The sequence below is a fragment of the Myotis yumanensis genome, unplaced genomic scaffold (genome assembly GCF_028538775.1).
Source record: "Myotis yumanensis isolate MYYU_CA2020_CCGP unplaced genomic scaffold, mMyoYum1.0.hap1 SCAF_9, whole genome shotgun sequence".
NCBI classification, from domain to species: Eukaryota; Metazoa; Chordata; class Mammalia; order Chiroptera; family Vespertilionidae; genus Myotis; species Myotis yumanensis.
Genome location: NW_027223760.1, coordinates 4,305,254 through 4,321,287, shown reverse-complemented (window position 1 = coordinate 4,321,287; position 16,034 = coordinate 4,305,254). Strand labels below are relative to the sequence as shown.

At 45.8% G+C, this 16,034-nt stretch overlaps 1 protein-coding gene across 5 annotated transcripts in view; it reads right to left on the bottom strand.

The window, feature by feature from the left end:
• PRKAG2 (protein kinase AMP-activated non-catalytic subunit gamma 2) overlaps window positions 1–16,034 on the bottom strand; it is a 222,088-nt gene that overhangs the window by 44,896 nt on the left and 161,158 nt on the right. For 4 of the 5 annotated variants that reach the window (XM_070423630.1, XM_070423628.1, XM_070423629.1 and 1 more), the window contains one exon: window positions 14,826–14,892. In XM_070423630.1, coding sequence (XP_070279731.1) covers window positions 14,826–14,892 — 67 coding nt within the window. Of the gene's footprint in view, window positions 1–14,825; window positions 14,893–15,205; window positions 15,357–16,034 lie in introns of those variants that run through there. The other variant, XM_070423632.1, reaches the window with a different exon arrangement.

The window sequence follows — 16,034 nt, the reverse complement described above, 5'->3', positions numbered from 1 at the left end:
GCTGAGATCTGGTGGCGGGAGGAGAGGGAAGAACACTCCAGGGAGAGGGAACAGCCTGCGTGAGGTGCAGATGGCACAGAGGAACACGGCAGTTAGAGGAACTTAAAGGCAAGGAGAGCTGGAGGGAAATGCAAGGGGAAGACAGGTACCCAATGAGGCGGGGGTGGGGGGAGCAGGTACACGAGGGAACAGCAGGAGAGGCGTGGGCTCCAGCAAAGAAAAACCACTGGAAGTTTTAAGCATGGACACAAGGTGACTAGGCCAGTGATGGCAAACCTTTTGAGCTCGGCGTGTCAGCATTTTGAAAAACCCTAACTTAACTCTGGTGCCGTGTCACATATAGAAATTTTTTGATATTTGCAACCATAGTAAAACAAAGACTTATATTTTTTATATTTATTTTATATATTTAAATGCCATTTAACAAAGAAAAATCAACCAAAAAAATGAGTTCGCGTGTCATAGGTTCGCCATCACTGGACTAGGTAAATGTTTTGTTATTTTTTTTCAAATATATTTTATGGATTTTTTACAGAGAGGAAGGGAGAGAGATAGAGAGTTAGAAACATCGATCAGCTGCCTCCTGCACACGCTCTACTGGGTATGTGCCCGCAACCAAGGTACATGTCCTTGACCGGAATTGAACCTGGGACCCTTGAGTCCGCAGGCTGACGCTCTATCCACTGAGCCAAACCAACTAGGGCTGACTAGGTAAATGCTTTTAAAAAATATCTCTAAGGCAGTGGTTCCCAAACTTATTTGGCTTACCACCCCCTTTCCAGGAAAAATATTACTCAGTGTCCCCTGGAAATTAATTTTTTAAAATTTTAATAGCAATTAAACAGAAAGATATATGTATTAATGTTTCTACCTTTTTCGTAAAATATAGTAAAGAAAGGTGTAAATTAGAAACATTGAAGTTTGAAATTATGAAACTATTTATTGAACTCAGAATAGAAAGGTAATACAAAAAAAGTTAAAACAAATGCACCTGTGGCCATCACTGCCCCCCTGGATCGCTGCAGCGCCCACCAGGGGGCGGTAGCGCCCACTTTGGGAATCACTGCTCTAAGGCCAGGCCAGTGTGGCTCAGGTGGTTGGGCATCATCCCATGCCCTGAAGGGTTGTAGTTCAACTCCTGGTCAGGGCACATACCCAGGTTGCAGGATGAATCCCCTATAGGGGAACATACAGGAGGCAACCGATTAATGTTTCTCTATCACATTGATGTTTCTCTCTTTTTTTTAAAATATATTTTATTGATTTTTTACAGAGAGGAAGGGAGAGAGATAGAGAGCTAGATACATCGATGAGAGAGAAACATCGATCAGCTGCCTGCTGCACATCTCCCACCGGGGATGTGACCGCAACCCAGGTACATGCCCTTGACCGGAATCGAACCCAGGACCCCTCAGTCCGCAGGCCAACGCTCTATCCACTGAGCCAAACCGGTTTCGGCAGATGATGTTTCTCTCTTTAAAAAAAAAAAAAAATCCCTAAGTACAGCACTTGTCGGAGGGGCCTGAGCAGATGCTGGGAGAGATCTGGCTACTTAACGGTTCAAGGGAAGATGCTGATGCCTGGCCCACTTGAGAGTGTCACATTTAGGAAGTAAAATTGAGAGGATCTGATTACTTGGGTGGGAGAGTGAGAGAGCCACAGTTAGGCATCATTCTTGTTAACAAAACCAAACTCCGTGGATGTGGTGCCATTTACTTAATTGGGCTGGCTTTTTTAAAGAGGAGGTGGCGGTGGTAGACTAGGACAGACAGACTGTGACATGCATCAGGCAGAGATACCGAGCAGGTAACTGAATACTCAGCTGAGGCTGGTGGAGGTATTGATCTGGGATCCACGGGCTAAAAACACTGGGCGACAGGTGTCACAGTAACTAGAGCCGGGAAGGGCATAAGATGGTCTAAGACAGTGGTTCTCAACCGTCCTGATGCCGCGACGCTTTAATACAGTTCCTCATGTAGTGGTGACCCTCAGCCATAAAATTATTTTCGTTGCTACTTCATAACTGTAATTTTGCTACTGTTATGAATCATAATGTAAATATCTGATATGCAGGATGTACTTTCATTGTTACAAATTGAACATAATTAAAGCATAGTGATTAATCAAAAAAACAATATGTAATTATATATGTGTTTTCCGATGGTCTTGGGCGACCCCTGAGAAAGGGTCGTTCGACCCCCGAAGGGGTCGTGACCCACAGGTTGAGAACCGCTGGTCTAGGATGAGGGGACAGGATGAGAAGGGGCCCAGGACAAAGCCAGAGGAAGTCCCATGTCTAATGCTCAAGAAAGAAGAGCAATTGTGCGGTATGAAATGACTCACTAAGCCTGTTACCAACCCAAAAAAAGGAAAAAAAGAGAGAAGAGTAAAAACCATCAAGAAAATGAACAGCCAGACACTTATGAGGAATGCTATGTGGGCGGAGGGGCCAGTCATCTCTGTTGACTGCTCCTCAGAGGACTGGTAAGTGTCCCCTGGAGTCTGCAAAAAGGAGCCATGGGTGAGCACCCGGCGAGCCTGGGTGGAGCGTGGAAACGGGCTGAAGAATGAGGAGGTGAGAAAACGGAAAGACGGTTTCCCAATAAAAGCTATTTCCTCTGTCATGCTCAGACTGTGCTTGAAACCTTGCCCTGAAGCAATTTATTTAACCTCTTACTTTCTTGATTTCCTCCTCTCTGAGAGGGGGGATGCTAAAAACATTCCCCCTTAAGGTTGTTCTGAGGATTAGATGAGATACGTGCAAAGGGCTCGGAACAGGACCTAACTGTACTGAGCATGTGCCAGCTATTACTTTCATCATAAAAAAGGATGTAAAAATCCTCCATTTTTCCCCCCAAGTAAACACCAAATGCTTTGTAGTATCGACAGTTTTCCAACTTTAAAATTCACAGGTAAAATATGACATCGCAGGGAACCTGGTATAACAACTTTTCAGCGTTTGCCCGCCCCACCGAGGAGGAGGGGACCACCCCAGCCAATAGACAGGTGTCTGACCCATCGGTCTGGACTCCGGGCAGCTGACCAGTGGGGCCAGAGAAAAGTGCCCACCAAGGAGCAGACAAAGACGGTCTTGAGAGGGAAGGGGGTGGAGACCCTTGTCATGGAGATGAACAGGGTGGTCTTAGCGCCTGACCACTGTCCATGTCGTGGGAAGCCCAAAGAAAACCCCACTTCGGGACCCCCGAGACCTCCCGCACAGTCTCCTTTCCTTTGTGCAACAGCAGGGATCCTGCTGCTTCAGGTAAGAAAGTGCCCTGGGTCTCCAAGACAACCATCCTCTCACCAAATACAAGCTTCCATCAATGTGAAGCTCTGTCCTGACTTCAGAGACAGTAAAAGGTGGACCTAAAAATTGACTAAACACGGTAAGCTTTTACTATGAGGCCAGCTAGAGAAGAAAACATTTACATCCTTATTGCTGCAACTATTACATATGTCTCTCCCTCCCATTAACCCCTTCTAACCCGCCCTGGCCCCCTGCCCTATTGTCTGTGTCCATGGGTTGTGCCTACCAGCTATATGCATTCAAGTTCTTTGGTTGATCACTTCCCCACCGTTTACCCTCCCCCGCCTTCCCTCTGAGGTTCCCCTGTTCTGTCTTCTATGTCTCTGGGTCTATTTTGTTCATCAGTTTGTTACTTAGATTCCACATATTAGTGCAATCATGTGATACTTGTCTTTCTCTGATTGACTTATTTCACTTAGCATGATACTCTCCAGCTCCCTCCATGCTGTCTCAAAGGGTAAGAGATTCTTCTTTTTTACAGCTGCATAGTATTCCATGGTGTAAATGTACCACAGCTTTTTTATCCACTTATCTACTGATGGGCACTTGGGCTGTTTCCAGATCTTAGCTATTGTAAACTGTGCTGCTAGGAACATAGGGGTGCTTACATTCTTTCTGATTGGTGTTTCAGGTTTCTTAGAATATAGTCCTAGAAGTGGGATTATTGGGTCAGATGGCAGTTCCATATTTAATTTTTTGAGAAAACTCCATACTGTTTTCCATAATGGCTGCACCAGTCTGCATTCCCACCAGCAGTGTACTAGGGTTCCCTTTTCTCCACATCCTCACCAGCATTTGTCATTTGTGGATTTGATGATGGTAGCCAGTCTGACAGGTGTGAGGTGATACCTCATTGTTGTTTTAATTTGCATCTCTCTGATGATCAGTGACTTTGAGCCTGTTTTCATGTATCTCCTGGCCATCTGTATGTCCACTTTGAGGAGTGTCTATTTAGGTCCTTTGCCCATTTTTTTAACTGGATTGTTTGCCTTCCTATTGTTAAGGTGTATGAGTTCCTTATATATTTTGGATATTAACCCTTTATCAGATGTATCATTGGCAAATATGTTCTCCCATGCAGTGGGCTCCCTTTTCGTTTTGTTGATGATTTCTTTTGCTGCACAGAAGCTTTTTATTTTGATGTGTCCCATTTGTTATTTTCTCCTTAGTTTCCTTTGCCCTAGGAGATGTATCTGTAAACATATTGTTATGAGAAATGTCTGAGATTTTGCGGTCTATGGTTTCTTTTAGGATTTTAATGGTTTCATAACTTACATTTAAGTCTTTTTTCCATTTTGAGTTTATTGTATATGGTGTAAGTTGGTGGTCTAGTTTCATTTTCTTGCATGTATCTGTCCAATTTTCCCAACACCATTTATTGGAGAGACTGTCTTGACTCCATTGTATGTTCTTGCCTCTTCTGTCAAATGTTAATAGAACATAATTGTGTGGGTCGATTTCTGGGGTCTCTGTTCTGTTCCACTGATCTATATGCCTGTTCTTGTGCAAGTACCAGGCTCTTTTGATTATGACGGGTTTGTAATATAACTTGATATCTGGTATTGTGATTCCTCCAACTTTATTCTTCTTTCTCAAGATTGCTGCAGCTATTTGGGGCCTATTTTGGTTCCATATAAATTTTTGGAGTGTTTGTTCTAGATCTGTGAAATGTTCCGTTGGTATCTTAATGGTGATTGCATTGAATCTGTAGATTGCCTTGGGAAGTATGGACATTTTAGTGATGTTAATTCCACCAATCCATGAACATGGTATATTCTTCCACTTGTTTATATCTTCCTCTATCTCTCTTTCCAACATCCTGTAATTTTCCAAGTACAAGACTTTTACCTCTTTGGTTGAGTTTATTCCTAAGAATCTTAATTTCTTTGTTGCAATGGTAAATGGGATTGTTACATTGCTCTGAGAATTCACTATTGGTGTTTAAGCCATTGATTTTTGGATGTTGATTTTGTATCCTGCTACAATGCCAAACTCATTTATTAAATCTAGTAGTTTTATGGTGGAATCTTTAGGGTTTTCTATGTACAATATCATGTCATCTATGAATAATGAGAGTTTTACTTCCTCCTTTTCAATTTGGATGCCTTTTATGTTTTCTTTTTGTCTGTGGCTAGGACTTCTAGTACTCTGCTGAATAAGAGTGGTGATAGGTGACATCCCTGCCTTGTTCCTGTTCTTAGGGGAAATGATTTTAGTTTTTGCACATTGAGTAAGATGTTTGCTGTAGGTTTGTCATATATGGCCTTTAGTATGTTGAGATTTGATGCTCCTATTCCCACTTTGCTGAGAGATTTTATAAAAAAAAATGGGTGTTGGATTTTGTAGAATGCTTTTCTATGTCTATTGATAGGAACATGTGATTTTTGTCTTTCAATTTGTTTATGTGATGTATCGCGTTTATTGATTTGCGAATATTATACCAGCCTTGCACCCTGGAATAAATCCCACTTGGTCATGGTGTATGATCTTTTTAATATATTGCTGGATCCAATTTGCTAATATTTTGTTGAGCATCTATGTTCATCAGGGATATTGACCTGTAATTCTCTTTCTTTGTAGTGTCTTTATCTGGTTTTGGAATTAGGATAATGCTGGTCTCATAAAAAGAGCTTGGAAGTATTCCTTCCTTTTGGATTTTTTGAAATAGTTTGAGGAGTATAGGTGTTAGTTCTTTGAATATTTGGTAAAACTCTCCTGTGAAGCCATCCGGGCCAGGGTTTTTGTTTGCTGGGAGCTTCTATTTCCTCAGTTGTTACTGGCCTATTCAGGTTTTCTGATTCTTCCTGATTCAGTTTTGGAAGTTTGTATTTTTTTAAAAATTTGTCCATTTCATCCACACTGTCCAGCTTATTAGTATACAGTTGTTCATCGTTCTTACAATCCTTTGTATTTCTGTGGTGTCAGTTACTACTTCTCCACTTTTATTTCTGATTTTATTTGAGTCCTCTCTGTCTTTTGATGAGTCCGGCTAATGGTTCATCAATCTTATTTACCTTTTCAAAGAACCAGCTCTTGGTTTCATTGATTTTTGTATTGATTTTTTTTGTCTCTCTGTCATTTATTTCTGCTCTAATCTTTATTATTTCCTTCCTTATACTTACTCTGTACTTTTCTCGTTGTTCTCTTTCTAGTTCTTTAATTCACAGGGTTAAATAGTTTATTATTAACTTTTCTTGTTTTTTTGAGGTAGGCCTATAGTGCTATGAACTTCCTTCTCAGGACTGCTTTTGCTATGTCCGAGATTTTGGGTTGTTGTATGTTCATTTGTTTCCAGGACAGTTTTTATTTCTCTCTTGGTCTCATTAATAACCCATTTATTGTTTAATAACATGCTATTTATCCTCCATGTGTTTGAATGTTTTTGGTTGTTTATACTGTAGTTGATTTCTAATTCCATTCCATTGTGATCTGAGATGTTTGATATGATTTCAACCTTCTTGAACGTGTAGAGACTTGTTTTGTGTCCTAACATGTGGTTTACCTTTGTGAATGACTCATGTGCACTTGAGAAGAATGTATATTCTGCGGCTTTGGGATGAAATAATCTATAAATGTCAATTAAATCAATCCGATGCAGTGTGCCATCTAGAGTCACTGTTTCCTTATTAATTTTTTTTCTGGAAGATCTATCCAGTGAAGTCAGTGGGGTGTTAAAGTCCCCTACTATAACTGTATTGTTGATTTCTCCCTTAAAGTCCTCTGAAAGTTTCTTTAATATATTTAGGTGCTCCCATATTGGGTGATATGTTTACCAGGATTATATCCTCGTTTTGGATCGATCCCTTTAGGATTATGTAGTGACCTTTGTTGTCTCTTATGATGGCCTTCATGATGAATCTATTTTGTCAGATATGAGTATTGCTACCCCAGTGTTGTTTTTTCCATTTGCATGGAAAATTTTTTTCATCCTTTCATCTTCATCTGGTTAGTCTTTTGTCCTGAGGTGGGTCTCTTGTAAACAACATATATTTGGGTCATGTTTTGGTATCCATTCAGCTACCCTATGTCTTTTGATTAGAGCGTTTAATCCATTTACATTTAGGTTATTATTGATAGGTACTTATTTATTGCCATTTTAATTTTGTATGCCTATGTTTTTCTCTCTACTTTCTTCTCATTATAGCAGTATTCCCTTTAGCATTTCTTGTAGCGCTGGCTTGGTGGTGATAAACTCCTTTAGCCACCATTTTTTTTTTTTTTTTTAGTCTGGGAAGCTCTTTGACTATTTTAAATGATAGCCTTGCAGAATATAGGTTTCATGTGGTCCTACAGCTTCCTTAAGGTGTCATCCTGTTTTTTAAAAAAATATATATTTTATTGATTTTTTTTACAGAGAGGAAGGGAGAGCGATAGAGAGTTAGAAACATCAATGAGAGAGAAACATCAATCAGCTGCCTCCTGCACACTCCCTACTGGGGATGTGCCCACAACCAAGGTACATGCCCTTGACCGGAATCAAACCTGGGACCCTTGAGTCTGCAGGCTGATGCTCTATTCACTGAGCCAAACCGGTTAGGGCTGTTGTCCTGTTTTTTAATTGTTTTTATTTCTTTTTGGTTCTCTGATTGTGTGATTTTTCTACCGTCTTCTAATTCACTAATCCGATTCTTGGCTTCCCCTAATCTGCTGTGTATTCCTTCCACTATGTTCTTTATTATGTCATTCTTCATAGTTACTATATCTTTCCTCATACTATTGAGCATCTTTGCCATCATTATTCTGAACTCTATGTGAGATAAATTTCTTATCTCCATTCCATTTAGCTCTTCATGTGGAGAATTCTCTGTTCTTTCATTTGGGTGCTTCTTTGTCTCTCCATTTTGGCTGCCTGTTTGGGTTTGTGATTATGTTTTAGGTAGATCTACTATGCGCCCCCATCTCTAGGGCAGGGCAGTGTCAAATGCTGTTTCTCACTAGTTACATCAAGTAAAGGCTCAAAGTCTCCAGAGACCCACCTCTGCCAGCAGACTAACTGGATTCAGCCTTGAGGAGCCTCAGGCAATTGTCCCATCCACAGGCGGGGCAAGAGGTTTTCCAACAGGGTGGGTAATTGCTTCTGCCTGGAGGCTAACTGTTATTCTCAGTCTCCTAAGGGGCCTCAGAAACGCCACACCGTGGGGCAAGGTGTTTTCCAATAGGGTGGGACAACTGTCTTCCCCCTCCAGGTAAAAACCACCTGGATAGCAAAGGCCTGCCTGAGAAAGATGTCCTCCGCAGCGCAGCGTGAGGGAGTGACTCAGCACAGGAAACTGGTATGTCTGCCTCCCGAGCTCTAGCCCCAGAGCCCCCAACCCTGGCTTCTGCTCACACAGCTCCAGTCCACTCTGCCCTCCCTCTGCTGGAGCCCAAGGTGAGTGGCTGCACACAAAATTTGTGCGCTAGCCCTTTAAGAGGGTGTCCGCATTTCTCGCCATCTCTCCCTGGCAGACAGCAACCCTGCTGCTTTTCACAGCCAGGTGTTATGTGGACACCTTTCTCAGTTCTGGTGCTCTGGGGGCCCAGCTTGGGGCTTAGACCCAGATTTCTCAGTGACAACCCTCCATAGCTGAGATAGCTCTCCGGAACTGCAGCTCCTGTCTCTGGGAACCCGGCCAGCCCTTTCGCACCGCCACCCTCCCTACCAGTCTCTGTGGGTCTCCCCTTCCGGTCCTGGGTCATCAGGGTTCTCCAGCTGGTCTTCAGTTTATTATTCAGGATGGTTTTTCATTTTTGTATTTTAGTTGTAATTTCAGTTTGATCCTGGGTGCGTGTCTGTGTAGCATCCACTTACTCTGCCACCATTTTTAATCTCTTCGAGAAGAAAACATTTAATCATAAGTATTTCAAGCCTGAGTTGTGGTTTGATCCCGCCTGGGAATATTGAAGGCAACTGATTGATGTTTCTCTCTCATATTGATGTCTCTCTCTGTCTCTCTCTCTCTCTCCCTTCCTCTCTAAGCTTGTCCTCAGGTGAGGATTACAATTTTTAAAAATATTTAATAAAATTATAACTATTTTTATAATTGAGAAAATAAGCCTCTTGGCTAATGGGAGTATGGAAACTCAGAAGGAAGGGCAGCATTTGGATGACAGGTGAGCAGAGCTGTTTAATGTAACACCAAGTCACACAGTCAAGGAGCAACCAGCTGTGCTGGCACCACAAACCTGACACTTGATGTCTCTGCCACCAGAGGTCAGTACCTGTCACACCATCGTCAGTAACCATCCAAGTACACCCAGGAGCTTCCCTGAGCAGCTGCTGGCAAGCTCAGTGACAGGGAGCCCTTCCACAGGTCACCACAAACACGCAGAGGCAATTTTAAAGCAAATCGGGCAGTGCTTCCCAAGCTTTCTGTCATTATCCATCCCCCCTCTTTTTATACAGTTTCTCCCTAATTCCACGAAACTAACGCCATATATATATATATATATATATATATATATATATATATATATCCTATCTGTCCATGGACTGTGGCCCTTTGCATGGCCACAAACCACTCTGAATGACTAGGCTGACTAATCTTACAATAAATCTGAATTTGGACACATGTTCTGAAAAGGTTACACTTTGGAAAATGCCATGCAGGTGAAGAAGGGACAGCCAGGACAGAATGGGTCGTCTGGGAGGAAGGAAGCAGGCAGGTGGGGGCAGGGGAGAGGCTGGTGGCAGGACAGGTGGATGAAACGACCACAGCACATTAGGGAAAACCCGCATTACCGAAGAGTCTGTGACAGCTGACACAGCAAGAGGGCAGCCAGGAGACAGCACAGAGGAGATTCTTCAAGTGCCAGAATGACAGAGCATTAATCACGAAGAAGCTGCTGAAGACTCACCTACTTCAAAGAGCATTCATGGGTTGTGTTTCCGCACTTAGATGTGCTTGCGCTTGCTCCTGCCACTAAGTAAGTTCAAGACAGTTAATCCTGATAAACACACACACAGATATGACTGACAGAGTAAAAAAAACATATGAACAGCAAACACAACTCTGGGCTAGACACTGTTCTTGTCACTTTGCATATCCGAACCCAACGTTCTCAGAAAGTAACTACGGCCATACCCCTCATCCACAGGCTTGCCTTCTGTGGTTTCAGTTACCCACGGTCAACCCCGGCCCAAAAATATTAAATAGAAAATTCCTGAACTAAATAATTCATTTCAAACTGCATGCCATTCTGAGTAGCGTGATGGAATCTCACATCCCGCTCCGTCCTGCCCACGAAGTGACTCCTCCCCTTGTCCAGGGCCTCCCCACTGTGGATGCTCCTGCCCGCGAGTCACTTAGCCATCTCCATTATCAGACCAGCTGTTGTGGCCTCGCAGTGCGTGTGCTCAAGTCACCCTATTTTATGTAACAACTAGAGGCCCGATGCATGAAATTCGTGCAAGAGTAGGCCTTTGCAGCCGCAGCAGCCGCCTTGATCCCTCCCTCGCAGCTGCGGGAGGTGGTCTGGATCCCTCCCTCGAAGCCACGTCGGCTGCCTGGTTCCCGCAGCTGCAGCCCTGGCTTTGTCCGGAAGGACGTAGGTCTAATTAGCACATTACGCTTTTATTATTATAGATTACCCCAAAGCGTAGTGACACGGGCAATTTGTATATGCCAAAGAGAAGCCATCAAGTGCTTCCTTTAAGTGAAAAAGTACGTACATATAGGCAAAAACATAGCATATATGGGGGTTAGGACTATCCATAGTTTTGGGCATCCACCGGGGGTCTTGGAACCTATCCCCTGTGGATAATGCGGGACTAATGTATAAACTTTTACTGTCTGTATTCATTGAGATACCAAAACATTGTTGAGCACCTACGATATGCCAGCCACATCGGACACTGGGAAGAGAGATGAGTTAGAGACGTAGAGAAGGGGTTTGGGGCACAGCTTCAGAGACTGTGAGCTTTGGGTTGAGCCAATGAAGTAGTGGCAAGATTGGCAGGGCGGAGGAGGGAGCAGAGAAGAGCTTACCCTCAAAAGATGTAACACTGAAGGCACAGAGACACGAGGGACACAGCAAGACGGTGAGGGACACACAGAGCAGACTACACCTGTGGGCCAAATCCAGCCCGTTTTTGTAAAGCTTTATGGAACACAGCCCTGCCCACTGGACTGATTTGATCTCTGGCTGCCTCCTGCCTTGCTGTGGGGCACAGGCAAGCTGAGTAGTCATGACAGAGCCGGAGGCCAGCTAGCTGGCTCTTTACAGAAGTTTGGGGATGCCTGTTCTAGAGCCTTGTTATTCGGGGGAGGAGGGATTCTGTGAAGCAGCAGAACCTGGGGGTTTGGCAGAGATGCAGACACTCAGGTCCCATCGCAGACCCATGGAACTAGAATCTGCCTCCTAAAACGATCTCTGGCAAAACATTAAAAAAATGTTTTTATTGATTTCAGAGACAGGAAGGGAGAAGGGGATAGAGCAGGGGTCCTCAAACTTTTTAAACAGGGGGGCAGTTCACTGTCCCTCAGACCGTTGGAGGGCCGGACTATAGTTTAAAAAAAAAGCTATGAACAAATTCCTATGCACACTGCACATATCTTATTTTGAAGTAAAAAAACAAAACGGGAACAAATACAATATTTGTATTTGCATGTAGTTTGAGGACCCCTGGGATAGAGAAATATCAATGATGAGAACCATTGACTGGCTGCCTCCTGCATGCCCCCTACAGGGGATGGAGCCTGCAACCTAGGCATGTGCCCTGAATGGGAATCAAACCGTGACCTCCTGGTTCGTGGGTTGATGCTCACACTAGCCAGGCTCTGGCGATTCTTATGCTCAGAAAGCTCTCCTGTCCCTGGCGTGTGGCCGGGAGGTGGTGAGGCTGCAGATGAAGAAAGGCGTGCACTTCTCCTATAAATAGTCAGACAAACGCGGTAAAGATCTCCCCATAAAGGAGTGGTGCCATCAGTCCACGCTCCAGAAAGGCCCCTGGGTCACAGTGTGACGGTCGGAGGAGTTGACGTCTGAAAGCAGGTGGGCAGCGGGTGTCAGAACCCAGGCAAAGACCCACACTATGCAGGGGACACTGCCAGACAGCTCTTTTTCTCCCAGCAGCAAACGGCATTCTAAGAGATTACTCCAATTTCACCAGTGCCTCCGATTTGCTTCTAGCAAATACAGCACCAGTTATAATTTATGAGGAAACAAAAAAATACTTAGTAACAAAATATTAGTACTCATGTGTTTCCGTGTACACAAAATGTATCTCCATCTAAGTAATGCTTCCGGACCGTAATACATAAATTATGAGATTAACTGGATGAGAAGGAAGCTTAAAGATTAAATGAGAATCAACTTGACTGCTATCTCTTATGTAGGCTGCTAACACATCAGTTCCCAGGATATTTAGAGGTGTAATGTCTTGTTAGGACTCTCCCCTCCCCCCCACCCCCCCCAATAAATGCACGATTCTGCTTGATATTCAGTTTTTCCGTATTTTGGATAAATAAGCAATCTAAAGTAAAAAAAAAAAAAAAAAAATACAAAGAAAACCAAAGCAGCATTTTAGACAAAACGCCAACACCACTCCTTCTCCTAGCTCGGCTAACAGCTTCTGAGTGATTGCTTAACATTCTTCCTCCTTAAAAATCTAGAAAAGTTTGACAGGGTTATTTGTGGGATTCAGTATGCTTTAGCATAATGAGAGCAATATAGATAAAAATAGATGAGTGAAAATGGGAAATTCCTTTTCTTAGATGCTTAGGTTTCATAGTTTACATGCATTCCATTGACAGAAACAATGTAAAAGAAATAAGGCTTGTATATCTGCTCTGAGAAATGAAGCATAATTAAATCAATAAATCTCAAGTAAGAAAAGAACCCATCAAATTCATGTTGAGAAGAATCTCTATGTTAAGATTCATTGACAAAGCCTTAGGAAGTCCACAAATTCAGTATAGTGGTTAATGGTACTTAAGAGATAATAGTTAATAACATTTCCTCTGGGTTTACACTGCATTAAATATCATCACATGGACTATTTCTTTTAATCCTCAAAATACCCTGATATTAGCTCCATCTTATAAATGGGCAAAGTAAGGCACAGAGAGGTTAAGTTACTTGTCCAAAGTCACACAGCTAAATAAGAAGTGGAGCTAAGATTTGAAGGTGGGCCTGTGTGATTGACCATAACTGTGGTACCTCTCTAACTGCATCTGCTGTCCACTCTCCTCTTGTCCCCAGGTGAATCTGCAAGAAGTTTAAATGCAGTGGACTCTCATTGTTACTAATATCAGAGGCAAAGAAAACCCCTAGGATTTAGACATTCGAAGTCTTAATGGAAAAGGGGACACACCATATTGCCCTGTGGACAGTGGCCAAAATTTGACCTGTGTTATAATAAAACCGAGGAAAAATGAGGTGGATTCCTCAGTAAGATAAAATGCAAATTAAGTCCCAGTAAAAGTCTGAAACGTATCAAGTAAGCGCTTGTTAATGATAAATACGGATGCAGGCTTTTGATGATAATTACTGTGAATGCGTTATTTTCTAGCTAAGATGCTTGTGAAATGCTATGGAGAATCTAAAACATAAAATACACGTGGGCACTGGCCTGATGCTATCGGGTTAACATTCTCAGCTGGGTGTTCCTGTATGTCATTTAAGTAAGTGCCGACTGTCAATGAACAGGAGAACTGAAGCAAGGCTGGCACAGGGCACAGCACCCACATGGCACATTCTTTGTTCCAGGAGCTTCATTCTATCAAGGCTCTTGGGAGAGAGAAGTCACTGAATAAATAATGCAGGTCCGCAAGGCAGTGTGCAGGTCTTTCCAATTTTTCAAATTGTCAAGCATCTTATACAAAGTTCTTTTTCCACTTTAAGCTCATCATCTTCCATTTAAAATACTAATTTTGCCCAAAATCAAGCTACTGTATTTCCCTTCAAATTTTAACAGTTAAAAAAAAAGACCCAGGTTTTAAACATTAATTTGGCCAAAGAACAAACTCATTCCCTTCACGTTTTAACAGCTGCAAAATAAGATCCAGGGAAGTAAGACAAAAACAGGGCAGGGGGAAAAAGCCAAGTGAGAGACGAGGCGACAGCAATGATGGAGTGACAGTCACCTGAACTCCAATCACTCGGCCGCTTCAGGGTTTCCCACCGAACTTTCCCCATTTACAGGGCGACACGCCTGGCGGCGGTCTTCTCACAAGAACAAATGGGGGGGCAGTTTGCGTTCTTTACAGGGTGGACCCTGAGCACAACTCGGGTTACCCAGCGCGGACACGGCGCGACGAGCAATGACTACTGCATGACACCTGGCTCCCACGCGGGTTCCGGCTGCTAAGGACAAAAGGAGCGACCATCCTCGGACCCTCGGCTTCCCCTGCGGAGGCACCGCGAGCCGCTGCGGACGCTCTGCTGGCCCCGCGCCTCCGATGCCGGCGGCCGGGCAGCCGGGCAGCCGGGCAGCCGGGCAGCCGGGCCGGGCGCGGTGCGCGGCCTCCCGGGCGTGGGGACCCGGCGGCCGGCCCCGGGCGCAGGGGCGGAGCGCGGTGCAGCGCGGGGCACTCACCTTCTTCTTCCAACTCGAATTTCTCCAGCATGCCGGCTTCCACGGGTCCCGGGGCCGCCAGCGCCGCCTGAGGAGGGAGGACAGGGGTCAGCACGCGCTCGGCGGGCTCGTCCCCGCGCGGGGCGGGGGCGCGGGGCCCAGAGCGCAGGGCGGGGGGCGGGGAGGGGCTGGGCTCCGGGGCCCCGCCGGGCGCCGCGGCCTCGCTGGGCGCCGCCGCCGGGAGGAGGGGCCTCCGCGCGGCCGGAACGAAACGGAACGCGGCCCGGCCCCCGCCCAACCCCCGCCCGGCCCCCGGCCGCCCCGCCCCGGCCGCGCCTTCCCGCGCCCCCGCCCCGAGTGGGCCGCTCCGCCCTCACCACGCCGGCGGCTTTGGTACGGACCGGCGGGGGAGACGCGTGGGAAGGGGGCCCCGGGGCGCGGGCGGGCGGCCCCCCCCTCCGGCCTGGTTCCCCGTCTCCGCCGGGCCGTGAGCGGCCATTAGCGGGGAAGGCCCGCGTTCTCATCGCCGCCTCGCCTTCCCGCCGCTCAGCTCCCCGCACCCATGGCCGGCGCGTCCCCGCGGGTCTAACCTGCGCAGGTGTGGTCTGGGCAGCGAGGGTGGGGCGCGAGGGGCGCGCGGAGGGGTGGGGGTGGGGCGCGGGGGTGGGGCACAGGGGCGGGGCGGGGGCCGGCGGAGATGACACCGTGGGCCAGGTTGATGACATTTCTGTTTTAAATTTTAGGTTAAACTGCCTATCCCCCTCCCATATTAAAAAGAATTGTTTCTCGGGTTTCGCGTACTGCGCTTGCATTTCGTGGCTGTCCCTCTCCCAGCCGCGGAAGTCTTATCGCGCTTCCTCTCTTCACCCACGATCGATTCCCTTCTTTGGGCGAGCCGCTGCCAGGAGCGCACCAAATCTAAACCGGCCCTGGCCACCCTGTCGCCCTGGATCTGGTATCTGAGACTCTCCTGTTGCCAACTCAGGTTGGCAGGCAGCATGGCTGGCAGCGCAGAGCTGCGCGGGAGAGCAGCGCGGCCCGGGAGGTACAGGCACCGCACTCCGTGCGACAGCAGTTTGTGCACCATCTCCATGGGCCCTCGGCTCACTCCCAAGGCCCGGGCCCTGATAACGGGCCTCGCTCTCCAGCGCTGGTTAGAGCCCCAAAGGGGCCCCAGCCACTGGAAAGGAGCTTGGTTCTATCAGGCCTGCAAGCCTCGCCTGGAGGAGA